We start from the raw sequence: 27989 nt of genomic DNA on the forward strand, positions 1-27989 counted from the left end.
TCCATTCTAGACTTCATCAGCTGTTTCCTTTTGGTTTCTGTTCAGTTTGTTTTCTCTGTGAGTGTGATGGACAAGATCTCTGTCTCAGACTTAAAATATTCCTGCTTTCTTTCTGAAACATTTCTTCGAGCTCTTTTTTATTTTTTGCATGCATGAAGTGCTTAATGCCCTCAATCTGCATGAAAATGTTTTGTATATAACTCTAAAAGCTCCCTTAGGATTGTAGACTTTTTAAAAATGGAACAATTTAAACATTTTCCACACAAATGAGCACGTGGGGCAAATGTCATTATAAAAATTGTAAGAATATTGGTTAGATATTGTCACTGTGTTCTGGATGGGATTTTTTGTTTTTCTTTAAGACCTGCCTCTCTAGTCACGGTGGAAATTACAAGTCAAATAGAGTCGGCGTGATTTCTGTTACTGGCAGAGAAGTAATGAGTCGGTAAGGCTGGGAAGTTAGGTGTTAATAAGAAAGATAAACAATAGATGGTCTTCTGTGCTTCAGTCAACATGGTGCAGGTGTTGAGGCTGATGTAATGGTGTTGCTGCTTCCCTACTCTGAGTTGTACATACATATTTATAAACACATGCAAATCAATCGAGTATTGCGTTTGCGAGATAAATTAACACAACAGGGACTGAGCTGCAGAACGAGTCAAAAATGCTTCAAGTTCAAATCCTGCCCAGACTGAACGAAAATTTTCATTTGAAACTAATGCATTAAGATTCTCAAGTTTCGCATAAGGAAATGGATGATACTGGATATTCTTGTAAGGATATATGTTGAAATTTGCGTTGTAAAACTTGAGGCTTATGTATGGTTGACTAGTAGACAGAAGCTCTATTTTGTGGAGGTTTTTGGATTCTAAGGAAATTGTTTTCTGATTTGAAACAGAACTGTAATGTAGTCAAATTTCACATGGAAGAAAATCCTAATCCCAGTATTTTTAGGGCAGATGAAATACTGAATTCCAGCAGAATCAAACTGTTTTGTTTCAAATTTGGCTGTTTAAATGTTTTAAATACTATTCTACCTAATGCAGCCTTTCAGAACAAGCTAATGTGAAGGGAAAGAAACACTTCATGCAGGAATACAGTAACAGGAAGTTCTGACTTTTGTCAAAATATTTCTCCCTTTCTCCAAAATATGAGTATTTCACAATATGTTTTTCTGTTACATTTGAATATCAGTGGAATTGTATTTTACACAGTAGGATGTCGTTCATGTGAAGCCATTCTTTATGACTGTGTGTCATCTGTCGTTCTGGGAAGATAACTCCAGCAGCTGGGTGGAGAAATGTGGGTTCTGCCTGTCTTCCCCTGCATGTTATTTTCCACTTGAATGGTTAGTATCTGATGTCTAATAGACCATATTCCTTGGGAAACTCAGTTACAGCTTGTGATGGCTTTTAACAGATCCTTGTTACTTCTGATGAAAATGGGTACATGCTGTCTCTGTCAGAACAGCACTATTTTTAACACATTCTTGGAAGGGGTGCTACTTAGATCCTTGTTTATTCCAGCTATGTGTCCTTACTTTGTTCAAGTGTCAATGGGCTATTGGATATGACAAACTATGCTTGCTTTTGCAAACTCTGCCCCTTGTAAATAAAACCAGTGTGGATAGGCGTGAACGCAGGTGCTATTAAACCAGATGATTTTAGTAAGCCTTTTTAAAACACTGAGAATTCCAGCTGTTACGTGGACTTGCTGTCAGGATGGTGACTGTCATTTCTGTGGTGAGTGGTCATACTGCAATGCAGTTTAATGATAAATGAGCAGTGCTTACATATAACTAGTGACCTCCAGAGCAGGATGTCCTGCTTCTCCATACCTGTGTTGCTTGTGGGCTACTGCCTCCTACTTTGCTCTGGGTCAGGGACTCTTCTGTCCTAACAGGGTACCCAGTCAGGGTTTGGCATAAAATATTCAGTGTTTTTTTGGCAGGGCTAGCCTTCTGCTGGGTTAGCTTCCTAAACTAACTCATGGGGGAGGATCAGCCATAAATGCTGGCAATCCTGGAGTTGGTAAGGAAGGCAATGGTTAGTCTTTAGCTTGGTTAGATCTTTTGTGCAGTTAGGCATCTATGAATACTTGTCTGTGTAAGGACTTACAGTTTCCTATGAACAAAGGAGAAATAACTCAAAATACCACCACTTCCTCATGCCATCTGAAGTAGCAGTGATGACATCAGGTCAACAGCATTTTCAGTGTTGCTCCAGAGGATTTAGCTGAAAATTGATGTTAGCAATGGCTTTGTTTTCCACTGTAGGTCAGGCTGGGATAGTTTGGTCTTACTGAGGCTTACCCAAATGTACCTGTTGTCAGTGCAGCTGAACAAGGGTTGAGTGCTATGTTTTGAGCACACAGTTCAGCTGTTGAGGGGATTTTGGTTCCGATTCCACTGCTGACTTAGATGTTTTGCTGATTGAAAGTTTAAGTACAGAGTATATAATTTCTTAATTTCTAATGTATGCATCTGACATGAATGTTTCAGGAGCAATATGGGTATATATGGAGGGGTTTATTGCCTGTTTACTATCTCTGTTATACATGGAAGATTTCTGGCATGGGGGAGACCATTTTGCATGAACTATTTAGTAAGGCTTTCCAGATGCCTAGATTTAAATAAATAAATAGATAAAGTATAAAAGGGCCAAACATGTGTCTAGGATATACTGAGTACTGGGGGCTGTAAGCATGACTTCATTTTATATAGGCAGACCAAAGCTGACTCTAACCTAGTGTCAGCTCTGTTAACATAAGCAGTGTGACTGCTGCACCAGTGTTCAACATAGACTATTTGAACAACAACAAAACCTATGTGAATGGTCAGGGAGATACCCCACATAGGTAGTGTGAAGCTGACCCAAGCACATTTCCATCAGCTACCCTTGGCTTTTGAATTCAAAGCTGTTTTCCTAATGGCAGCTAAATAGTGCCATTTGGAGAATCCTGAAAATTAGCCTGCAGGAATGAGGTGTGCTGGACCTGCCCTGAAGCTTTGCCTGGTGGCTGGAAGAATTCAAGTGTGTTGTTTGAGGGTCTCCTGGAGTTCTTCCTGGTCAGTGCAGGCCTCAGATTGGTTCTTGCTGTAACTAATTTGCTTGATGATCATCTGGTAGTTCAGTTCAGGTTGACTTTTTTGAACCTCCATCTGAGAGAGGTGGGAAGTTGGAACAAATTGAGTGCCTAGCCTAGTTTAATCTTTGCCATAATCTTTTCTTTCTAGCAGTGAAGGGGAAAGGAACAAAAACATTGGTAAACTTACAGCAAAAATGCAGAAATTTACTATCTGGGCAAATCTTACATGCTAAAAGTGGTAGTTAGATCATTCCAGGCTTCCAGTGAACAGAAACTGTGAAACTGTGTGGAGAAAGTTAAGGAATCTTTTGATTTCGGATACTGCAGAAATATGTGAGCACCAGACTTTTTTTCTTATTTCCTTTAAATAAAAACAAGACATGCCAATAGAAATGGTGGCTTTGATTGCAGGCTTATCATCCTTAAGCTCATAGTCTAGGCACATCTTCTATGGATTGTGCAATTTGGTTGAGCAGTTGCTAGTTTAGCTGTAAGCTGTTGTCAGTCATCTTGTCCTCTCTGGTTGTTCGCCAGGTTCTTCCTCCTGTACTTGAGGAAAAAGGAAACCATGAATGTTTAATAGCTGAAGGCACTTGGTTGGCCCAAAGCCAAATACCAAAACTGATAAAATCATTATGAGCCCTTTTTTTTTTCCTATTATTTTGTTTCCTTCCAAAGGAACCTTTTAAATAGGAAAAATAGCTAAATAGGGTAAGTATGTAAAGCTGAAGATCACAATGAGAAAGTGATCTCATGCTTCCATGGCCTCATAGATTGTATCGGAAACACGTTGGCTCTGTCTGAACTAGGCTGTGAATTCCTTGGGGCAGGGACGATATTCTTCAGATCTTATAAAATACCAGACACTGCTGATCTCACCCGCTAAAGAACCATTTCCTCATAACCAGCTTGTGGAGGAAGTCATGGGCTTCAGTGGCATTAGTGAAGGAAGGATGGTTGCCAGCATTTGAGGGTCTCAAAGATTAATGGCAAAAGAGGATCCAAAGCAATAGTATGGGAAGTTGCTGCATGGGCAAGAAAATGCTTTGGACCCAATATGGTGGTATGCCTCTTTAAAACCCTTCATGCTGTCGCTTGTAGCTTTTACGCTGAGCCATGACCTGGGATTTCCTGTATGCCAGAGGTTGCTTGGTCATAGGAATTGCCTGCTGTTGCTTTTTTATACTGCCTGGCATAGGGAAATTTGATTTAGATAGGATTTTTTAGGTTTTTTTATTTGTTTGCTTTTTCACTCTTTCAGCTATTTGTTAAGAATGAAAGGGTTGTGCCAGTGGTCTTACGTGTTGTGTGTGCATTTCCAGTGTGTAGTTGCAGGGTGAGGGAGATCCTAGCACTTGTGCTGCCATGTAGTAGTTCTCAGTCTTGCTTACAGTGGTGGCAGTTGCCTTTCGGAATTGATATTACTCTGCTATGTTACCTTCTTAATCTTTTTTGCCATTGCTCAATCAGAAAGTTTCCATTTCTTTCAAATTAGCTAGATCCAGTAATGGGTTGCATGTCAAAGTATGGAATAAAAGCACTTGTGCAGCTTCCTTAAGTAATTCAAATTGTGAGTGAGCTCATAAAGGGAAGAACATTGAAATTCAGTCTGAATCAGTGGTTAATTGGCTGCTAGTCTGATCTCAGCTTCCCTTGTGCCTGAATACTGGAGAAGGATGAGGTCATGGTGCTGATTCTTGACCACAGCATGCTGCAGACCTCCTGTGTCTTACCAGGGCTTGCATCAGCTGCTTTCCAAACATTGAGTTACTGTGACACAAATACTGCTTTAGCTTTCTCCTAAACATCTATCAGCTTGGTCTGATTGGGCTGTATATGTCGCTGGTACCTGTGGACCGTGAGACACACCAGCCCTAAAAGTCAAGAAGCTCCTGTTAAATCGCTTGTGAAGAAAGCCTTTGGCCCAGGTTCAGAGCAAAGTTCGAATTCATCCACAGGGTCCACAGCAGGCACCTTTTGTTACCCTGCAATTTGCCTTTATAAACCAATTCTCCTCCTTGCTTTTAGTGTTGGTTATTCTTTTTAAGGCTATATAGTCAGACCATTTTTTTAAGTGGAAGCAAGAAAGATGGAAAATGTGGTTTGGTTTAGCTATCTGATACATTCTACAGCTTTGGTTTTCAGCATGCATGCTGGTCACTGTTTTTACAAAGCAGGTTTGAGTCACAGAACCTCCTGCATCTATTCAAAATAGAGATAGTGGATCTTTCCACCCTTCTTGTACAAAACCACTTCCTTTTTGGTTGTCTTTTTAGATGGTAACTCCTTTTTTAAAAGGTGGAAAAGAAAAAGCAGCCCAAGTTTCTGTTCAAGTGTAGATTCTACCACAGTAGCTCCAGAGGGGGGAGTGTTTTGCTATGGTCCTTTTTACCTTCTTAAGCATAAAAAGCAAAGCAGCAACAGCCTTTGATCAGTTATGAAGCCAGGTAAATAGTTGCATAAAATCCTTGAAGGGTTTAACCTTCTGAAGAAGGGGGTGGGTTTGGTTGCTGTGGCTGTTCAGATTTACTTCTGGCGTCAGCAGCACACGTCCCATCACGCTGCCGCCCTCAGGGAGGCAAAGGGGGTTTTGTGCCTTCACCGCTTTTCTGGCATTACCAAGCCCCCGCCATGCCCTCGCTGCAGTGGGAAGGTTTCTCGTGAGGACAGAGTGCTGATACAGGAGCTGGATGCAAATCTGCTTTACCACCATGTAAAATCCCCAGCCTCAAACGAAGACACAAAGAAACCCCACGAACCCAGGCTCACACAAACTAATGAACAAAAAGTCTTTTACTTCTGTTTCTGAGCTCCACCTGGCTGGGACCTGGGCGGTTCCTGAGGCAGCAGCTGCAGCACAGAGGAGCGAGTCCTACATCCCAAATGGCAGGGGTACAGGAAAACCACGGCCCCTGGTTTTGGTTGAAAATGCGTAGTGCAGAGGCGGGGGTAACATCGCATCTTCGAGCTGGGTGATTATTGCTTTTCTCCCTTGTTTTCGGGGCCCTGAGCCGTGGCCAGATCGCCTGTAAGAGTTGGGAAGGGAGATGGTGGGACGGGCCCTGCACGCTGCCGCCACGCGTTGCCGTGGCGACGGGCTGCCGTGCCCCCGCGCGGGGCATGCCGGGCCGGGGGCGGGCCGGCCGCGCCTGAGCACCGCCGGGGGGTGCCGCTGGTGAGGTACCGCGTCTCCGGGCCGGGCTGGGCTGGGAGGGCCGCGGTGCGCCGGCGAGCCTTGCTCGCTGTCTGTGTCGGTTATCAGCTTTGCTGCACAATGAAAGCCTCATCGGCAGCACGGGGTGGTGTGTGGCTGCGGTGCGCGTCTTTCCTTGGCTCGCGCAAGAGCGTGGGTTGGTGCGGCGGGCCGGCAGGTTGTGCCAGCGGGGTTGGCTCTCTCCCTCCCGGGAGCATGGATGGTGCCTTGTCTTTAGTAGTCGGGATTAGCACGGGGCGTATTGGCGGGTAACGTGCGTTGTACAGCAGCGGGACGCTAGGAAATTGCCATTCCGGTGGCATGTTGCCCTTCGGTGCGGGTTTAAGAGGTGGCCCCGGTCAGACCCCGCTTTGGCGCAAGCCTCCGGTTCGTGTTAAGGCAGTATGTCTTACAGCGCCGCTGGGTTCAGCCGTTATCTGCAGGCCTAGGAAGCTGTAGAGGTTAGTGGCAAAGCGAGTAAATCTGGTTTATCTAAGCACTTCCTTTGAGATTGTTGATTGCTACTGCTGGAGGGCAGAGAAACAAATAATGTTCTTAAACAGGTTACAGAATTTCAAAGTGTATTTAAAACACTGTGAAACATCTTGTCAGTTTGTCTGTGTTGTTTCTTCACAACGTTTTTAACAGTCATCCAACTGCAAAAGAGAGATCGAAATCTTCCAGACTGGTGGGTGAAGAGAACAAGAGAACAGCTGAGGGAACTGGGGGGGTTTAATCTGGAGAACAGAAAGCCCAAGGGGCACCTTATCCCACAACTATCTGACAGGAGGTTGTAGTGGGGTGAGAGTTGTTCTGTCGGTTGTTACTTGGGGAAAGAGACCAAGAGGTAACAGCCTCAAGCTGTGCCAGAGAGGTTTAGATGGGATATTAGGAAAAATTTCTTCACCAACAGGGTGGTCAGGCATTGGCACAGGTCGCCCAGGAAAGGGGTGGAATTACTGTCCCTGGAAGTGTTCGAAAACTGTACAGATGAGGCCTTTAGTGACATGGTTTAGTGGTGGTCTTGGCAGTCCTGGGTAAAGGTTGGACTTGATGATCTTGAAGGTCTTTTCCAGCCTAGTTTAGTCTGTGATTTTAAGTCTTGATCAGCTACTGCAATGTTGTCCAGTGCTTTCTTCAAGTCTTAGAATGGAAACTGGTATTAGTGCCTATGCTCAAAATGCTGGAAGTCTCTCCTTCAGCTCTCTGAGCTGCAAATAGGCCCTTACTCAAAATTTTCCTGAAGTTGCAAGATGCTCTCACACTGCTTCATGGTTGCATCACAGCTCAGGTTGTAAATTACAAACCAGGCTGTTTTAGGATTTTTAGATCTTAATCTTAAAATCTGGGACAGTCCCTGATGGGTAAATTATGCATGCATACTACACCTGATATGTTGGACCTGCTGCACATGTGAGGTGGGTCTATATGCATGCAATATCTAGTTTCCAGACATCAGGCAGCCTGAGTTGCCACGCATCTGGAAAAGTGGGCTGTTACTTCAAAAATATGAGGAAAAGTGTTTTCATATGCAAGCATGCATGGGGTGTAGGATTTCTGTGAATAATGTAGTAAGTCTGTTCTCACTTGGTATCATACTTCCTTTCATTCCCCCCCTTCTCAACCCCATTCTCCTACCCTCCACCCGATAGACTGTAACTCCCTTTAAAAGCTGAAACCAAGTTAACTTTCAGTTTGTGCTCTGGATTGTGCATGGAAGCCTCAGTCATTCCTTGAGGCGCCAGGAAGTGTTTGGTGGGTGATTGTATTTGTGCTATTCCTGATTTGCTCCATGGTGGGGAAGTGAGGAAATAAAGGTTTGGGGTGGTTTCAAACAGGTTCTGGAATTCTGTATTTGCTAAAAACTTCCAAACAGGATACTCGCTGGGGTGTAAGCCATATTCCTAGGGAAGTGCTGGAATCACTGTCCCTGCAAGTATTCGAAAACATGTAGATGAGGCCCTCAGTGACATGGTTTAGTGGTGCACTTGGCAGTCCTGGGGTAAAGTCCTAGGTTGGACATGATGATCTTAAAGATCTTTTCAGGTCTAGTTGATTCTAAGATCCGTATGTTGTTGGGGAAAAAATGAACCACTAAGCGTGTAATCAAATTGTTTATACGAGTGTGTTATTCTAACAGTAATGTTTGCCATAAAGCTTCGTGACTGCAAGTATATTTTGCAGGGAAGCTTCTACTAAATATTTTTTTCTTTTGCATTTTAAACAGATATTTAAACCACTGTAACTTAAAATGGTTTGTTTTGTTTTGTTTTTTAAATCTTTCTTGGTAGCATAGACTACATCTTCACAAATCCTTGCCTAAAGAGTAAGGTGAGCTAAAGCAAGATGATCACTTGTGAATAAAGTAACCAGCAGACAGTTTGAGGAGAGTGGTCTCACTGCTGCCTGCACTTGCAAAATGAAGTGACTGAGGAGTCTTGAAGATACAGAAGTTGTTTCAGGATTCACCTCTCATGTCCTGGCTCAAGAATCAGACTGCAGTTCACTCAGTTACCTGGGAGCTGTCAAAAAAAGCAGTATCTTATTTTACAGTATTATTGAAAAAAAAAAAAAAGTGCATGTCAGACAAAAACAATTTACAACCCATTTATTTTTATTTTCAGCATTCTCATAATTCCCGTTTTTAAAGTAAAACCCATCTTCCTGACAGACCAGCTTCTTAGTTCCCTTAATCCTGCAGCAAAGTGATAATCCTTTATTTGTGACCTCATAGGCTGTTGCTACGGAGAATGCTGTGATATCACCACGCCAGTGCTGTGACTTCACTGTTGGTGGAAGCCGTAGTTGAAAGAGATGGCCCACTTTCTGGAGGCTTGAGGGAGAGTTTATATACTTCTGGTGTTCTGCAAGCACTTCCTAGGGAGCAGCATCTGGCAAACAGGCTTGCATAACGTGTCTGCGTAGGTGATGAATGATACAGTCAGAAGCTGTGTGTGAGGGGGAAATTTGTGGTGATTATGTTTGGCAAGGTTACTCCTGCCCTTGAAAGAAGTTATCAGGAAGAAAATGTCACTAGGAAGTTACACAAGGCTTTCGCATCCTCAGTCTCTAAAGATATCATGAGGAAATGACTCTGAATACCAGAATTATTTTCTGTAAAACCAAGAACACTTTACTCTGTATCCATCTTCATGTTCAGAATATCATTTTGGAAACCCAGAACTTTTCTTGGAAACACTAATTGCATCAACACTTCAATTGAAAAAAGTTTGTCAGGAGCAAGGCAAAAGACATGTAAATCACCTTTATGCCCTAAAGTAGCCTTTCAGGCTCTTACTTATTATCAGAGGTATGAAGGAGATATGTAACTTCAGGCATTATGTCTGAGACTTTCAGATATTCCCAAACAGCTTACCTGGATGGATTCTTTTCATGTTCCAAGTCTGAGCTTTTATGCCAGGTTCCAGAAATGAGTGCCTAAAATTAGGCTCCTAAGTAACACCTCAGTAGCTCCTGATTTTTTTCAGAAGTACTGCGAGTACAGCAACACTCAATGGAGATAAAGGGAAGTGCAAATCTGCATCAGTTTTGAAACTCAAGCTGTGACTATTAGAAACAACATATGGCGATAGGAACCACATTTGGCTCCTTTAATATCTCTGCCTTTGACCATAACAGGAAGTTTTTAGAGAGATAGTACTTGCAACTCTAAATGTCAGTGGTTATCTACTCTTGAAGAGTGAAGCTGTTGGAACCCAGGGAAAACAGTAATAGAAGAGGGTAATTTCCTTGTTTTAACATTTACTTTTTGGATACATTAGGGAGCATATGATTGAACAACAGGAAGACACATTCTCACATCTAATAAAGTTAATATTTTATTTTTACTATTGATTATTCAGTTTTTACTTTTTACTTTTTAATGTGTGATATGGTAGGTCATCAGAGGAATTCAGCAGGATTATGCATATACAAATGCTCCCATTGATATAGGTTCTGGAAGTTGTATAAGCAAAATCAGGTTAAAAAACCCCATTCTTACTCCACAATAAATGGGGATTTACATACACATAATTACACCAAGATAATTCTGGCAGTAAATTAGTCTTTTAGACCAAAGCCAGTTTCAGTCTTAGCCCTGTCACACAGATGTTCCCCATGTTGTGTTCAAAGAGTGTAGTAAAATGTATGCTGCATAGCAAATCTACGTTGCAATACCTCAAGTAAATGTAGTACCAGAATTAAAATAAAATACCACAATTAGAAAAAAAATAAATCACAATCCTCATGGGTGAGGCTTTGCAGACCACATGTAGCATGGAAGATGCACTTTGGGCAGCCTTGCATTTCCAAGGTCAGGTGGATTCATAGAATCATAGAATCATAGAATGGTTAGGGTTGGAAAGGACCTCAAGATCATCTAGTTCCACCCCCCCTGCCATGGACAGGGACACCTCTCACTAAACCATCCAACACAAGGCTTCATCCAACCTGGCCTTGAACACTGCCAGGGATGGAGCACTCACAACCTCCCTGGGCAACCGATTCCAGTGCCTCACCACCCTAACAGGAAAGAATTTCCTCCTTATATCCAATCTAAACTTCCCCTGTTTAAGTTTTAACCCGTTACCCCTTGTCCTGTCACTACAGTCCCTGACAAAGAGTCCCTCCCCAGCATCGCTACAGGCCCCCTTCAGGTACTGGAAGGCTGCTATGAGGTCTCCACGCAGCCTTCTCTTCTCCAGGCTGAAAAGCCCCAACTTCCTCAGCCTGTCTTCATATGGGAGGTGCTCCAGTCCCCTGATCATCCTCGTGGCCCTCCTCTGGACTTGTTCCAGCAGTTCCATGTCCTTTTTATGTTGAGGACAGCAGAACAGCACACAATACTCCAGGTGAGGGCTCACGAGAGCAGAGTAGAGGGGCAGGATCACCTCCTTCAACCTGCTGGTCACGCTCCTTTTGATGCCGCCCGGGATACGGTTGGCTTTCTGGGCTGCGAGCACACACTGCCGGCTCATGTTCATTTTCTCATCGACCAACACTCCCAAGTCCTTCTCTGCAGGGCTGCTCTGAATCTCTTCTTTGCCCAATCTGTAGCCGTGCCTGGGATTGCTCCGACCCAGGTGTAGGACCTTGCACTTGTCATGGTTGAACTTCATAAGGTTGGCATCAGCCCACCTCACAAGCGTGTCAAGGTCCCTCTGGATGGCATCCCTTCCCTCCAGCATATCAACCGGACCACACAGCTTGGTGTCATCGGCAAACTTGCTGAGGGCGCACTCAATCCCACTGTCCATGTCAGCGACGAAGATGTTAAACAAGACCGGTCCCAACACCGATCCCTGAGGGACACCACTCGTTACCGGTCTCCAGCCAGACATCGAGCCATTGACCACAACTCTTTGTGTGCGGCCGTCCAGCCAGTTTTTTATCCACCGAGTGGTCCATCCATCAATTGATGTCTCTCCAATTTAGAGAGAAGGATGTTGTGTGGGACAGTGTCAAACGCTTTGCACAAGTCCAGGTAGATGACGTCAACTGCTTTACCCTTATCCATCAATTCTGTAGCCCCAATAGAAGGATTACACGTTCTTTCTCTGAAAGTACATATGCATGTATGTTTTGAAGAGCTTCTCATAAAGCAGCAGAATATTTCTGAAGATAGCATTGGTGATGAAGTGCTTAAATGCTTTCACATGTTTTCATTCCAACTGCCTAACCTCCCAACTGCATGCTCCCTCAATGGAGTGATGTTGCATGTGTGTCTTACTAGGATGCATGCTACTAATGTACTCTCAGCTTTCTTTATTGTCCTGTAAGATCCCATCCTTCCCCTAGCTTTGATCTTGTGTTATAAAAGCTTAGGAACAACCCTTTGGAGAACAAGTTGAATGTTTATTTTTAGTTACTCTGCTTGTGCCAAACTCTGGGAGGGCTCATTCAATGCCACTGAAGGATGTGGCTTCCCCTGGTCAGAGCTCATGTCTGAGCTGCTGAGGTACTCCCTCTGCTGGGTCACTGGCACTCAGTCCTGTTGGGCTCAGGCTTTGGGCTGCAGCAGAAGATAGGTTTGTTCTTTCAGGCTTTTAATTGAGACTTTGAGCAGAGGCTTTCATTGAATCCTTTGTGTGACATGGGGTGAAGCTCAGTCTAGAAAACAAAACAAAGGCAAATACCAAGTGAATGCAGAGCACATGCGGATTGGCCTTCACAAAACAACTGTCCTTTTGTTCACTTCTTTCTTCACTGGTACAAGCAGCCGTTCCCACTTTGCTTATTCTAGCAATTCTGTAGACCCTTATATTTTCTCAGCCTTCCTACAGCTGGAGGTACTAATTTTATTTCTTACCATTTGGTGGTTATTCCTGCTTCCGTTTAGCCCTGCTAAGCATTTGGATTCTTTAACAAGTCCTCTTTCATCAGTAACATCACATATGCTGAATCGCCTGCTTTAGGAATCAAACAAAAATCATCTCTTCCCTCACATTTCTTTTTAACCTTTCCTGTGTTTTTTCTTACTTGCATTGCTTCTTGTTTTTTCTTTCCTATCTTCTGCTACTAATTCAGTCTTTAAAGCTTAGGTTTTGATGTAGAGTGGCCTCAACATCACTCTGTAAGACTAGAACTTGTAGCTATCAAACAGGCAGGAAGAACAGCAGAAGTTTCAAAAACCACTTTCCAGGCTACTTATATCCCATGAGGTGTTTCCAAAGGCTGGTGTACACAGCAGTTCCAGCCTCCCAAAGGGGGTGGCCAGGTGAGGAGAGAGGCATGCACCATCCCCTTCACCATGTGCAGTTTGGTGTTTACTGCTTTTGAAGCAGAGAGCCTTGTCAAGCACCAGGTCTGATGGAGACCCTTTTTTGTGCTTCGAAACAGGAGTCATGTGCCTTTGGGTCCATAAGCTCTGGGTGGGTTCAGGTACTGCCTGTGGGGGTGGCTTGTTGAAAGAATATGGTAATAACTGTAAGCCCTTATTTCTTATAGTCCAGAATAAGGAATGACAACATAATGACAAGATAAGGAATAAGCCTTTGTTTTTTCAATGTGTGTTAAGAAAATATTTTGCTGTGGCATAAAATGTAGTCATTCAGAGCTTGTATTTCTACATCCCGTGTGCTTTGATCTCAACATTTTGTTATATGTGATTTTCTCGCTGTGTCCAGTGGCTACATACCAGGTTTGTTCAAGAAATTGTCCCATATCTCTCCTTTTGCTAGCCTTTTGGTTTGGTTTAGTTCAGTTCAAGTTGAGATTGTCATCAGCTCCTGAGATCATCTCAGGAATCTAGTCTTGATATCCTAGTCTAGGTCTCTATTCTGAATAAGAGGGCAAAGATACAACTATTTTTATTGCTTTTATCTTTCAGAAAACTGGGTCATAGTGACACTTGGGGAGCACAAGGACTCTAACATGCTCTAGTGCTTTAAAAATGCTTGGTGGATGTCCAAGAGAAAACTCTTGTTGAGTTCAGTTTAAAATACAGAGGAGAAAAAAGAACAATGGCCGGTTCTGGTCTCTAGAAATGGTTAACAGTGTTCTGTGCCACAGGGATCAATGCCAAATGTTCTGTGCAGCAGGGATCAATACCAAATGTTTGGGGTTTAATAGCTATAATAGAAATGTGAAGGATGGAATGGATAATGAAGTGGTAACCCTATCTGTCAGAGCACAGTTGTTCAGGTTTATTAAGACTGCTGAGGAGGACTTCAGAAGGCACTAGCGACAGCTGAGTAAAACAGCTGAGCAATTCTGCAGAATAGTGACATCAGCAGCATAATGGGAGGCAATGCAAGGGAATGCTGACAGAATAGTGCTCAAATATGTTGGGTTTCATACTTCTTTAGGAGCATGGTCTGCATGTTGCTGGAGTCAGTGGTGAACCTGTTAGATGAGTCGGGGGGTGATAATTCAGAGTCTAAACCTAAGACTGTAAATAAGGAGATGTGTAAGAAGTCATTCAAGAAAGGCCTGTGAAACTGGTAATTTTATCCTTGTTTTGGAAACCAGGTTCAGTTTTATGGCTCACGTACAGGGATATTTTCAAATTCCTGAAATTTCACATAAAGAACAGGAGGTAAGGAGGTGTTACTGTTGTAATAGTAGTAAAATAGCTGTTGTAGGTTTTGGTTTACTGCTTCCTGTAATAAAACAAATGCTCAGTAAAATTAAGAAACAAAACCCATGTGAAATGGACAGGAGGGAACATTCAATCTAGATGTTTCATTGTGGGAACCTCTGTGCCAGGTACAGTCGTTTATTTGGGGAGGTAGCTTTTGATTGCTGCATTTGGTGGTAGTCATACTAATTAGGAGAAAAAATTACAGTCTGCCAGCTCTTGAGGATCTCAAAAGAACTGTCTGTTTAGGACAGTTTAAGTTGGAGTATGTGTCTGGCAGTGTGTGCAGTTGCTTTTTTAATGCTTCCTCTAAGGTGCTTGATCAGCATGAGAGAGGCAGCAGATGCAGTGAGCTGCTGAACTGTTGTGCCATGGCATTTGCCATGTTCCCATTCTCACAGCTGATCCCCATGGAGGGGAGACTAAGGAACAGAATTGGGAAGTGTTTTGAGCTGCTGTGGGAAACAGTCACCACTGTATCTACCCCACACAGGTGTATCATGGAGGCAGAATATCCTGATATAGCTACTCCATGTATTAGGGTGTAAGATATTTTGATTTCATAAGCATTAAAGTACGTCTTTCTAAATGTACTCCAGCCATAGTGAAAATTCTGCTTTCCACCACAGGGAGAAAGTGACCCAGTAAACTCTCAACTGCTAAGTCTTTGGGGTGTCTAACCTTTTCTTTTTAAAACCACTTTGGCACTATTTTAATTGATTCCATGCCTGGCCTTTTCATCAGTTCTCTCCCAGCCAGGAAAAACTGGGCTGTTAAAGGCTGCTGTAGTACCATGGGACTTGTGTTCAGTGTTGCAGGTTCTTATTTTAACCTGAAGTTATCTGCCGGTCATCACGATTTGTTTGAAAAGCTGTAAGCACTGCAATATCATCCTCAGGATAAAAATCTTTCCATGGTTACAGCAGTCAATGTAGATGAGAGAGGGTGTGCTATGTTGTTGGGTTGCATTGCTAATCGTCCTTCACCTTTCAAGAATTTTAGCTGCTGACTAGACTCTTGCTGAGTATGTGCTGCAGCATCCCCTGATCCCCATCAGCCACACTGAAAATGTGTTCTGGCTAAACTGAAGAGGATAGTGAAGAATGTTTGGCTAAGACGTGCTGATTGTTATGTTTCAACAGCCATGTTCTGTGCTTTCAGGAGCGTTTGCAAAGAGGATTTTTTTCCTCTGCCTTTATAAAATTTCCACCCTAAAATAAAACATCTCGGTTTATCATTGTTTGTTGGTTTGGGGTTTTTTTCCTCCCTTTTGTTCCTCATGTGCTCACTCTCTCTTGCCAAATTTCCTCTAGTGTCAGATTTTTTTTACTGCTTCTGTCTTCCCTTGCATTTGTTGTTTGCTGCCAGAAAACAGGCAGGCTTTGTTTTTGAGGGGGTGGGGTGATGGCATGGTCAGTGACAATATTGCTTTAACGTTAATCAAATTAATAGTAACGGGTTTCTATGCAAAAAAAGCCCCAAACCTTCCTCCCCTCTTATCCCATGGTCCTAGGTAGAAAATCTGTTAGAGAATTCTTCTGTGTGGTTTAAAATATGACATGCTTACTATTGGGCTATCAGTGAAATATAATATTCTAATTCTAAGAAGAGAATTGTTTCACCTCCTGGGCTTTTGAGGGAGGGAGTTTTGTGGGTTGCTTTGTTTTTCCTGTTGAGACGTGATAGGTTCCTTCAAATGCTGTTTACTGGGTTGTTGTATTAGCAAGTGTGTTATGGGGTTATAGGTTTGTCCTGCATTAGGTAACATTTAAAGTATTGATTGTTTTTCATTTCCATTTTTATGATACTTTTTATCATGTGATAAAGTGGAGATGCTTAAAAAATGGGTAACAAATAAGGATTGGTGTGTCAGTGGTCCTTCATCATGTCCATGGAGTGAGCTGTTAAAGTATAATGGACAAGATCATAGTCTGGAGGGTCAAAAGCAGTAGTATTTGCGTCAAACTCATTAGTTGCAGGCAGCATAAAAAAAAGATGTGGAACTGGTGACAGTGAATGTAGTACAATATAGTACAGCTGTGAAAAATGTAAGTTACTATATATAGGGCAGGATATTTCTACTAAAAGTATGGGAATTTTCATTTCCTTGTACCTTGATGCAGGCGAGAGGTTAGCTGGAGCACCAGAACATGGTGCAGAATTCTGGTGGTTGCTTTTTAAAGCAAAGTTACATAAGTTTGAGTAAATGTAGATGAGTCCTCTAGAAAGATTAAAGGGACAGGGGGGGCAGACATACGAAAGAACGCCAAAAGAGAGTGCTTTTATTAAAGCCAGTGGAGTGACATCTGAAGGAGGGGAGGTATGTTCTCTGCAGATACATCAGGGTATAAGCAGCAGGAGAGGAAAAAAGAGAGTAATTTAAACTTCTAGACAACATTAGCACAAAAACAGATGGGCATTACTTGTTGGGATATTGCTGAATTTAATACCCTGATCATGTTCCCTCTTGTGTTTTTGTAAGTGATTTCTTAAAGAACCAGGAGATTTGTTCAGGTAAGCCAAGTGGAACTTATTAGCATTCTGCAAATAACTGGTTATTGGTAAAGCACTAATGTGTCAACATTTTTAGGATTAAGAAATTTCCTAAAGAAATATCAGTTTACATTTTTATCTATCTGATTGAGGGCAGCCTCAATCCATCCCACTCGTACCAGTCTGATGCCAGTGCCAGATACCCAGAGCCTGGAGAGGGATCACAGGTCAGCAGGGGGGCACCTGAAGAGCATCACAAAGGCATTCTGGCCACTCCAACCAGTAGATTGGCATCACTGGGGGCCCAACTTGCATGTGTCTGCATGTATGCATTTAGCATGGGGAATAACACGAGTTAGATGTGCACACAACTGCAGGGCTGTGATCTCACTGGCATCACAGAGATGTGGTGGGATGTTTCCTATGGCTGGTATATTGGAATGGAAGGATATAGGCTCTTCATGAAGGACAGGCAGGGTAGATGAGGAGGGAGTGTTGCCCTCAATGTCAGTGACCAGCTGGAGTGCATGGCACTCTGCCTGAGGATGGAGGAGGAGCTAACCAGGAGCTTATGGGTCAGGACTAAAGGGCCAGCAGGCACAGAGGACATTACAGTGGGGGTCTGCTACAGGCCACCCAACCAGGAGGACTGAGTGGATGTGTCCCCTAAAGACAGATAGAGGTGGCCTTGTTTTCACAAGCCCTGGTCCTTGTGGGGGACTTCAACCACTGATACCTGTTAGAGGGGGGATCCAGCAGGGCATAAGCAATCCAGGAGATTCCTGGAATGCATTCATGATAACTTCCTTCTCCAAGTGATAGAGAAACCAATGAGGAGAGTGGCTATGCTGGACCTTGTTATCACCAACAAGGAGGGGTTGGTGGGGAATGTGAAGCTCAAGGGCAGCCTGGGCTGCAGTGCCCATGAAATGGTAGAGTTTGAGATCCTTAGGCAGTGAGGAAGTTGCACAGCAATACCCTGGACTTCAGAAGAGTGGACTTTGGCCTTTTGAGGGATCTGCTTGGTAGAATACCATGGGATGAAAGCTCTGGAGGGAAGAGGGGCCCAGGAAAGCTGGTTAATATTCAAGAATCACCTCCTCCAAGCTCAGGAATGATGCATCCCAACCAAGAGAGGGTCAGGCTAAAACACCAGGAGGCCTGTGTAGAAGAACAAGAAGCTCCTGAACAAACTCAAACAAAAAAAGGAAGCCTACAGAGGGTGGAAGCAAGGACAGGTAGCCTGGGAGGAATACAGAGAAACTGTCCAAGAAGCCAGGGATCAGGTTAGGAAAGTGGAAGCCCTGACAGAAGTAAATCTGGCCAGGGACATCAAGGGCGACAACAAAAGCTTCTATAGGTATATCGGTGATGAAAGGAAGATGGGCCCTCTCCAGAAGGAAGTGTGAGACCTGGTTACCTGGAATATGGAGAAGGCTGAGGTACTTAACAGCTTTTTTTGCCTTGGGTCTTCACTGCAAGTGTTTCAGCTGCACTGCCCAGGTTGCAGAAGGCAAAAGGAGTGGGAAAATGAAGAACTGCCTATTGTAGGAGAAGGTTGGGTTCAAAACCATCTATGGGACCTGAAGGTGCACAAGTCCATGGGACTTGACGAGATGCATCCACGGGTTCTGAGGGAACTGGCGAATGTAGTTGCCAAGCCGTTATCTATCATATCTGAGAAATCATGGCAGTCTAGTGAAGTTCCTGCTCACTGGAAAAGGGAAAACATAACCTCCATTTTTAAATAGGGGAAAAAGGTATACTCGGGAAACTACAGACCAGTCAGTCTCGCCTCAGTGCCTGGCAAGATCATAGAGAAGTTCCTCCTAGGAACTGTGCTAAGGCACATGGAAAATAAGGAGGTGGCTGGTGACAGGTTTCACCAAGGCCAAGTTGTGCCTGACAGATTTGATGGCTGCCTACAGCAGTTACAGCATGGGTGGGTAAGCAGAGAATGACTCGTCATCTACCTGGACTTGTGCAAAGTGTTTGACACTGTCCTCCAGAGCGTCCTGCTTTGTGAAGTTGGTTCTTGTAGAAGGAATCATGATAGATGACCATAGTCTCTGCAACTAGAGACTGAATGCTGAGTGCTGACACTAGCCTCCAAAATTTGGGATCCACTGAAACTAGTACATGGTAGCCTGCTCTTGATAACCACTATGGCATCTTCTAGTGGTGGTCATTTTTAACCCTTTTGTTCTCTCCCCCCCTATTTGAGCCTATAACTTTTCTCCTCTTGAATTTTCCTCTGGTGATGATGAAGGGACTGTGACAAAGGAAGGGAATCCCAGGCCCTGGCTCAGGAGGACTCAAGGATGTATGGAAACTAAAATGGAGTTTCACAAAGGAGTCTGTATTCAGCTCCACAACAATGCATGTGCAAAGGAAGAAAATGGGATTTTTACATCATCTGCTTTCTCAGCGTATGATGGAGATCCATCTGTCTCAGGCTATGTTGTATTCTGTACTGGTCTATTCAGATGCATGTGCATGCATGGAGTTACACAGAAGTACATGGCATATTTGTGCTGTATGCTTTCAGTAAGGCAGCTTTGGTATGCTGGGGGAAGATGAGGGATGGAGGAATAGAGTAGCTGCCTTGACTGGAAATTTTCTCTGGGTCTTCCCCCTGAGAGGTCACACTGGGTATCATGACTAATGATAGCAGTTTGTTCATCAACTTTCGCTGTCCTAAATGTTCTTATTTCCATTTTCTCTGCTGCTGGTTTCTCCTTTCACTTTTTCTCTCTGCCATGCTTGAGATATCAGGCACTTCTTGCTGTTCTTAATACTGATTAAAGAGCTGTGTAATTGCTGATGAATTGAGTAAAGGATACCTAGGTGCTTATGCACACTAGATGTATGTGAACCCTAGGCGCATGTGCATGCTTAGTGCATTCTAGGTGTCTCCAAGGTGTCACATGTGCAAGGGGAATTCTCTCATTCAGCTTACAGTTGTATAAGTCTGTTCAGAGGAGTCAAGTTGGTCCTGACTTTATAATTTGGGTTGAAGTCCTAGAGAAATTTGTTAGAGAGAAAGGGTATTCAGGCTGTGGTATTACCTTTATCTTTCTTCTGTCAGTATTTTAACTTTGGTGATAGTAGCATGACTACTGCTGCAAGAACTTGTACCTGTGTATGAAAACAGTACTGCATGCACAAGCCCAGCTATTTAGCTTTGCATGAATGTTGTCTGGTGCAAATGAAAAGCAGATCAGAGCATTTGTTTTTTTTCTTTCAGTAGGTGTCTGTTGTAATTCCCTTTAAAGCCTGCAGAAATTTTTCTACTTGGAATGAGTTTGGTTGCTGTAAAGTGGGTGTTGGCTTAGCAACAATTCCGCAGGATGATCCTGAGGGACCCAAACATTGTAAGTGCCAAATTGGATTCATTAGGGGATTTGCGGCTGATCCTGTAGCCCCAGGGAAGGCAAAACTCCTGTAAAGTTGAAGGAAGATTTCCTGGGATAAGGCCTTTCAGGGAACACAGAAATCGATGACTGGCAAAAGCCAGCGGTTTAATGTTGAGATCTTGGCTACTGTGTAGCTGCAGATGTAGCAAAACACCCAGCTTACCTTACACTTGTAAATTAGCCTGTTTATAATATGGCCTTACTGTGTAACAGTGCCCATAGACCTGTAAACAAAAGTGAAGTTTGTTGTGTTTTTCACTATACAAGCTATTTACTTGTCCTCTTGAAGCACTTCCACAGACCTATTTTAGTCTGGATTTGACTCTTTCACTGCCACGGTAGTTGTAAGCCTACTACGTCTTGCAGCATAGGGAGGTGGTGACATTTGTATTTCATTCAGTCCTGAAGGCTTGGTGTGATCATTTAGGGGAGAACTTGGCAGAGCTGTCTGTTCCAGCACAGCACAGGTGAATCCTGCTGTGTTTCAGGACTTTATGGATCATATGCCTACTATGCTTCAAAACATTTCAGGGTACTTAGGATAGAGGAAACTTTAATAAGTGCCTCATGGCAGCACTCCCTTTTTCTGTTGTCCCTCCATTTCTGCATATTGGACTTCTCATTTTGATGACTAGATCACACCTAGAGCTAGTTCTTTTGCAGTTAAGGTAATTTTAAATGTTTCCTTCTCTTAAAAGAAAATGCCCAGCAACTGAAAACATTTCTCCTAAACATCATCATCTGTCTGTCATTGCACACTATTCCTATGTCTTCTCCTGTGTTTTCCTGATGCTTTAACTTAGCATATCCTTACCAAACGAAGGCAAACCTAGCACTGAGAGTGAGATCCTGACACAGTGACCTCGTTCTGATCATTACCTTCTTTGTCAGTGGCAGCAGAAACTGAAGCAGCTCTGCTGGCTCTCAGCAGTTGGAGCAGTTTGACATTTTCTGTCTGGCATGGTTTCAGGGCTGACTTTGTTGTAAGCCCTGATAGTGAATGGGATGCTGAAAAGTGAGCTTGCAAGAGCTTGTCCACTGCTCCTAATTTTTTGATAAACAGTTTGCAGCAGCACAGCTTTGATCCCGTGTACAGCAGAGCTGTATGTTATGTGCAGGTCTGCAGCATTCTTCAGGACTGACAAAGAAGAGTAAATCTTTTTAATCAATAGAGTAAAAACTGGTAAGTGTCATGGTAAATGGCTAATAAAGAAAATACTGCTCTGTGTCCTTACATCTGTTCATTTGTGGTGTGGTGTGCTGGGGGTTGTGTATTACATCAGGAAGATACGTTAGGGGTAAATTTTTTGTCTTGATTGGAGGGTTAAAGCTTTAACTTGTCTTTGTTAATGCATGTAAATAGCTTTCTTGTCCACTTAATGAGGAGGCTGGCTTGTTATCCTGTACAATGCAGCTGGGCACCGTTCCAGAAGCATAGGCACTTGGTTTCAAAGACAAAGAAGCCAGTGCAGACGTAGGGAGAAACCTGGAACATTGCGCTGTGGATTTTTTCAGAGCGATGACTCATTTCAGTTCACAAAGGATTCTGGGCAGGGTAGTGAGAAGTCAGGTTGGCTGATCCATTCCTATGACTTCACTTTGCAGAGAGCCAGGCAGAAGAGGAGTGACACTGCAGAATCCTGAGGCACTGCAGTGGAGAGGTGCTTTGCAAAGACTGTGAGTGCCTTCAGAACAGGGGGTGGTGTCAGAACGTGATTCCAGCCATTCCCTGGAAATAGGGCAAAAGGAGAGAGATGTTTTCAAAACACTGTGGGGGAGTTATATTTGTAGTCCCTTTTAGATTCTCTGCCTCCACCTCCCCTGTCATTTCTTAACCATTTATTTCTTGTGCTTATGTGAGAATTGTGAAATATGTGCAATAACATTCCTTTCAGTGGACCTGCATGCACTGATACCACATTATTTTTTGTTTTCTGGAAGCCCTGATTTCCTTCTTTAAGAGGTGAGTGTTCAGCATATTACTGCCTAAAAGCATGCTTTGTTTTTCTTCTTTCAGGTCCTGTGGCATTGCCCTATGCTGCATTCTGCCAGCTTCCACAGTGATATAAAACCCCAGTATGCACATTCTTGTTACATCACAGCTACTCTGGATACTGTCCTGGAGCATGGAACCAGACCATAGGGGTTCAGGTAAGTCCTGCTTTTTTAACATATTGTGTGCCAGGAATATTGACATGGACATTTATTGAAAAATGCATTTGAAAAATACTGTTTGAGGAAACAAATTCTAAAGCACACAATATATTAAAAAAACGCAGTCCCACCCTCCTCCTTCCCAGGGTAGGCAACACCACCAGAATCTCCTTGACTGAATCCTCTGGGAAAGTTCCGTGCTCCACCAGAAACTTTCTATGATCATAGTTGTAACATGCACTGGGATATCACTTTGGATCAGGAGGCAGCTGGCCACAGGACATGAACAAAGAAAAGGTAATTTAAATCACAGGAAATACACAGGATGAATGCATATAAGACAAGTCTGCTGAGTGTGGGCAATTTGACACCTCTTTCTGAAAGTTAGTGCCCCTTGCTGAACCTGGAGATCATGATTTTAGCTGGGTCAGAACTATTAAAAAGATTAGTTTGCATGTGTGAAGTTAATAACTGGCAAGGGACTAGAACTTTGCTCAGAGGCAAGTGTTTGTCATGCCTAGTCATTATTAAGGTTGCTGTGTTTTCTTCAGGCTGGTTAGCATTGAAGTGGTCACATTGCCAGGTCACATTCTTGAGGCATTCGTGATTTGTATCTGCAAGGGAAGATCTGTTTTTGTGTGCATGCATTTCAGAAGTGCAGAAGGAGCTAGCCAGCTAGCAAATGTGTGTTGCTGTGTTGAGCCTTTGTTGAAGCTTTTTTTAAACAGAAGTAAACGGACAAAACTTTAATGTAGTTTTTCTTATTGTTACCAGTCATCTTGTCTAGTTTAACTGTGTCTAGTAAACACAACCAGCAGCTTTGTTCATAAGATACTCTAATAAATGTAGTTCAAAAAGAGGATGTCTGAGAACAGCGTAAGCAATGCACATTCTAATTTTCTTTATTTCAGATTTTCCCAGTAAAATGTGTTGTTTTCTGTGCTAGTGTGCTAGTGCAGATCCAAGGTATTTTAGAGTAATCTGGGTAATACAGAAATCTGCATGTTCTTCCTGTTCTTTCCTGTTGTTTAATCAGATGGAAATATCATTGTTGTGAGTTCACATAAGAAAGATTTTGTTTGCCACATTTGTGTTAAGTATTCTGTAATTAGAGTGACTCAATCAAGCTGGGGTTTGGGGGAAAAAAGGGTAATGTGCAACCCAGGCCAGACATGTAAGTTCTTCAGCATCTGTCCCATCTTTAAGAAAATCTGAAAATATGCTTTTTCTAGAAGAGGCTTTTTAATGGTATTCTTGAAAAAAATGGTTGTGATGTTCTAAGCTGAAGAGCCCTCTTTTTGCCCATGACCAGTAATTTTGGTTTTGTCAGCTACCTTTAGTTTGAAAAGGACCTTTCTGTAGTTCTTCCCAGAGTGAAATCTCAGGTGAGTGTTGACAAGAACAGGCTGTTGGCAACATTTTTTTTTTGTAGGGGATTTCTGTTGCAATCACCATTATAATCATGAGGTAACATGAAGTTACTGTACTCCAGTTTGGTGTTTTCTGATTAAAAACATAGATCTGTAAGCAGCAAAAGTAGTGAAGTCAGATTTCCACTGACAAGTGTTTTTTGACTGGATTCTCTCTTCTCTAGTGGGATGTGGCTGTCCCTGATGCTCTGTGCAGATGGAGCATGCACAGCAAACACTCGTTTTAGAATCTCTGTTGTCCAGTGAGGCTAAACCTCTGGCGCATGCATGCACACAGATTGTGATTGTGCAAACTTCATTTCGTGTGGAAACCAGACTAAAAATCATATTTGCGGTTTTACTTGATATGTAGGGAAAAAAGAGGTTGAAAAGGTGTTGAGAGGCTGGACGGGGAAATGAAACTGTGCTTTGGCTTCCTACATTTTACAGGATCCGAGTGTAATCAGAGGGTCTCTTCGCTATTTCAGGGAAATAGTGTGTATGTAATTTCCTTAATTTTCCTTCACAATGGCTCAATTGAATTGGTTGCATTTCCAAGTCAAGAGGTGATTTTTCAAACAGTCTTCATGCAAACTTCCTGAGACAGAGTTTGACTTCAGGTCACTTCTTTGCAGCAGGGGCATGGCCAATAAAAAACCTCTCATCAGTATGTAGTTGATAGTTTGATTGCTGATACATGGTGCAGAATACAGTGTACCTCATTTCCTCCCAAGATGGTGGTACCTAGATTTTCAGAGAACAGTGACACTAGGTGAACTGGCACAGGAAAGGTTCTGGCTGGTATGGGTTCGGGATGTGTGAATTGTCATTCCCTGCTCTGTTACAGACCATCACTTTCTCATCATGTGTGTTAAGGATAGTTATGGTTACCCAGTTTTCTGGAATGTTTTGAAATCAACTGCAGAAATGTGGTGTGTAAGAGCTAAGTGTTTATTTTACGTGCTACATAATCTATTGTTCTAAGTAACAATAATTATTTTTTCCCCCTCAGGGTAGCTCTACAAATCCCCAGGGCATAAATGAGGATAAATCCCATTCATTGTCTGTTATGTGCTTAGATATTTTTGAAAATTAAGTGCCACTGAAATCAAAAAGTCTAGAAAACATTTTCTTAATTTTTTTTTTCAATTCTTTAGGGAAAAGTTTGAAAAGACACTACAGAAACAGAGCTAAAACTATATATATCTTGATTGTATTTAAACAAAACATGCAGTCAGCTGGCAAAAACTGCTTTCTGAGACTCAGTTTTCATTTAATTGCGAACATAAACATATGAAAGTCAAGGATAGTAATTTGATTTCAAAAGAAAGCTGCTTGAGACAAGCATCAGTCAGAGCTAACAGAAGCCATATGCTAGACGTTTTGTCTAAGTGATGTGGTCTTCAAAATGTAGAAAAAGCATATTTGATTTTTTAAGCAGATATGTCCTAAAGAAGTTGTAGTAAACCTTCTGCTCAACAGGCTAAACAGTATTTATGCGCATAATCAATGCTAATATTTTAAATCATAGATGCAAGATATTTTCTGTTGTCGTGCATCAAAGAAGTTTGTGCGCTTAACTATAACCACAGAGTACTTGTAATTTCCCAGAGCCACAGAATAGTTAAGATAAAACTTGGCAAATCAGAGCTTTCCCGAGTGAGGGGGTTCTGGCTCTATATGACTAGGTCTGCTGAAAGTTTTGCAGATGTCTGCTAAGCTTTTTAAACCAAGAGCCAGTAATTATCTCCAGCAGTTGTGGACAACAGGCGATGAAGGTAATTCTGGCACAACAGTGGTGAAACAAGAGCTCCCTTGTCATGATGAAGAAGGTTGGAAAACACTCAGTGGAAAAGAGTAAGGCTTAACCGGCCATAGTCCCTTACAAACCAAAAAGGCAGGCTGTCACATAAACCAGCATTTGCTGGCCATTTCTATTGCATTTAAAGCCATTTAAGTTATGACATCATGGATTACTCATCTTTGCAAGCAGGATGTATATTACCCTGACATACTAACTATAGCATGCTTTGCTAGAGATTTTGTTAATATTAAGGAACTGACACTGAATGTTTTGTATTGATGAGTTATGTGCAGTAAAATTAGTATTTTGGTGAAAGCTCTTGGCTTGTTCCTGTTGACAAGAGCCCAGTTTCCAGGGGTCAGGTGTGCAGACTGAATGCTCTATGCACACACAGCAGGAGCCCTGCTTTAAAAGGAAAGATTGTGCAAAGTGCAAGGTTATTGAAATCCAGATGAACTTTATTATTTCTTAACTTGTACTTAGTTAAGAAGTTCTGACTGGGAGTGGTCCCAGATGTGGATCTCTGCAGGCTCTTGGAAGTCAGGGTAGAGGGATGGGCTGATGTTTGTGGATGAGCAGAGTAACTGATCCAGGCTCTTGTCCAAGCATCCCTCTGGGGGCAGCTGGGAGGCTGAGAGCAAACCTATGTAAATCAGCAGCACTTGCTAGGCTTTATGTATAACCTTCCATGAGTCCCTTTCCCACTTCAGGAAAATGATTATGGTATTAAGGCCTGTTCCTTACATACTAAATATCATTCTGATTACCTGTAAGTGGATTGGTCTGGGTTCAGGGAAGGAAGGAGGTCTTCCTCTCACTCTTCCATCCTGCTGCCTCCATAGGTGGCAGTGTGAGTGTGTGGCTGGGAGTAGTCACAAGGATGCTATTACCATGCTGCTTTAGTTTTAAGAAATTGATGGGTCTTTGATGATCCAGATAAAACACTTCAGGAAGTTACTGCCCTTCACCTGGATGCCCTTAAAGATACCCAGGGAGTCCATTTCAGTGCCCAGTGAACCTGGTAGGATTAAACCTCATCTGAGGACAACATATGCCAGTCTGTTTGACATTGCACTGAACTGAACTTGGTAGTGCTGACAAGGATACCCGTGACACAGATAATCTCCGTGTGAAAGACAGTAGTTTCTTGAATTGCTTAGCCAAATCTGCATAATTCTTATGATTCTGTGATTCTGTGATTCTGTGAGGTGTCCCTGCCTATGGCAGGGGGGTTGGAACTAGATGATCTTGAGGTCCTTTCCAACCCTAACTATTCTATGATTCTATTCTATGATTCTATGATTCTATAATTCTGATCATTCTTAGATGTGAAACTAATCACTAAAAAACCTGATCCCCTACACAAAGTGCATGCTGACTGTTGATCAGAGTTGGTAAACTTACATGTCTGGATGATTACAAAGATTCCTCTATGACAAAATTCAAGCTGACAGCAGATTGAGTTATGAATAAATAGTAATATAATAACTGTAATGTTCTTTAACCATTCTCAAATGATGAGGGAACAAATGGTGTTTGCTCCTAAGCCATGTGAAAGCATCTCTCTCTTGCATTTACTTATAAGGTGCCTAAGATCATCTTGATTGCCATTGTCTGTCTGTAAAGCACATGGCATGAACTTTTCAGTTGTATATGAATGAAAAATGTTCAGAAAAGGTTATGTTTAAGGTCATCATTCTATTGTCAGGTAAGAACTGTGAAAATCTGGGGTGCACTGCTGAAGCCGGAGGAATGCTGCTGTGTTGGGATTGCAGCATTGATCTGGTCAGGCCTGGTTAAGCAGAAGCAGTCAGGAGACAGCATACCACAAATGTGTGTTTTAAATCATTGTTGTGTCTTGGGTAATGTGCATCACTGTTGTACAACAGATTGTACAACGGATATGTTGAAAAATATTGCTCATAAGTCTCACTGAAGCAGTTATGCAATTTGCTACTCCCGCCAATTTTTGTTTTTCCCAAAGAACAGTATAATGCAAGGTTAACTGCGTTTTGATAATCAGGTTTAGAAACTGCCATTCCCTCCTCTTTAGTAGACATAACGGAAATACAGAATTAGTAGGGCAAATATTAGATCCTCTAAATTGTGGGGGGAAGTTAGAATTTGAATTAATTTCTATTTGATTCCTGACTTGATCACAAGGTATTGCTTCATGACAACAGAGATAGTAGGATTTTCCTGAGATTTCAAAGCCATTTGGGTAAAATTTAATCCCTGGCTATTGACTGACCTGTAGCCAGAAAAGGATTCATGGTCAAGCACCCCTTGTTCTGTCTGTTACTCTTTATTTTTCCACTGGCAAAAGAAATCTTTTGCCTTCTGCTTCCCCTTA

At 42.5% G+C, this 27989-nt stretch overlaps 1 protein-coding gene across 9 annotated transcripts in view; it reads left to right on the top strand.

Annotated features, from left to right (window-relative positions):
* STOX2 (storkhead box 2) overlaps positions 1–27989 on the top strand; it is a 144998-nt gene that overhangs the window by 101350 nt on the left and 15659 nt on the right. The window contains exon 1 of one of the 9 annotated variants that reach the window (XM_065695362.1): positions 6245–6262. The exons of 5 other annotated variants lie outside the window; for them this stretch is intronic. Coding sequence is in view for 2 of the 4 variants with exons in the window: in XM_065695318.1 (XP_065551390.1) it covers positions 22642–22720 (79 nt within the window). In the remaining 2 variants the exon portion in view is untranslated. Of the gene's footprint in view, positions 1–6244; positions 6263–6390; positions 6403–22286; positions 22421–22485; positions 22721–27989 lie in introns of those variants that run through there. 3 more of the 9 variants (XM_065695370.1, XM_065695327.1, XM_065695318.1) reach the window with 3 other exon arrangements.

This window comes from Lathamus discolor, chromosome 1 (genome assembly GCF_037157495.1).
Source record: "Lathamus discolor isolate bLatDis1 chromosome 1, bLatDis1.hap1, whole genome shotgun sequence".
Taxonomy (NCBI): Eukaryota; Metazoa; Chordata; class Aves; order Psittaciformes; family Psittacidae; genus Lathamus; species Lathamus discolor.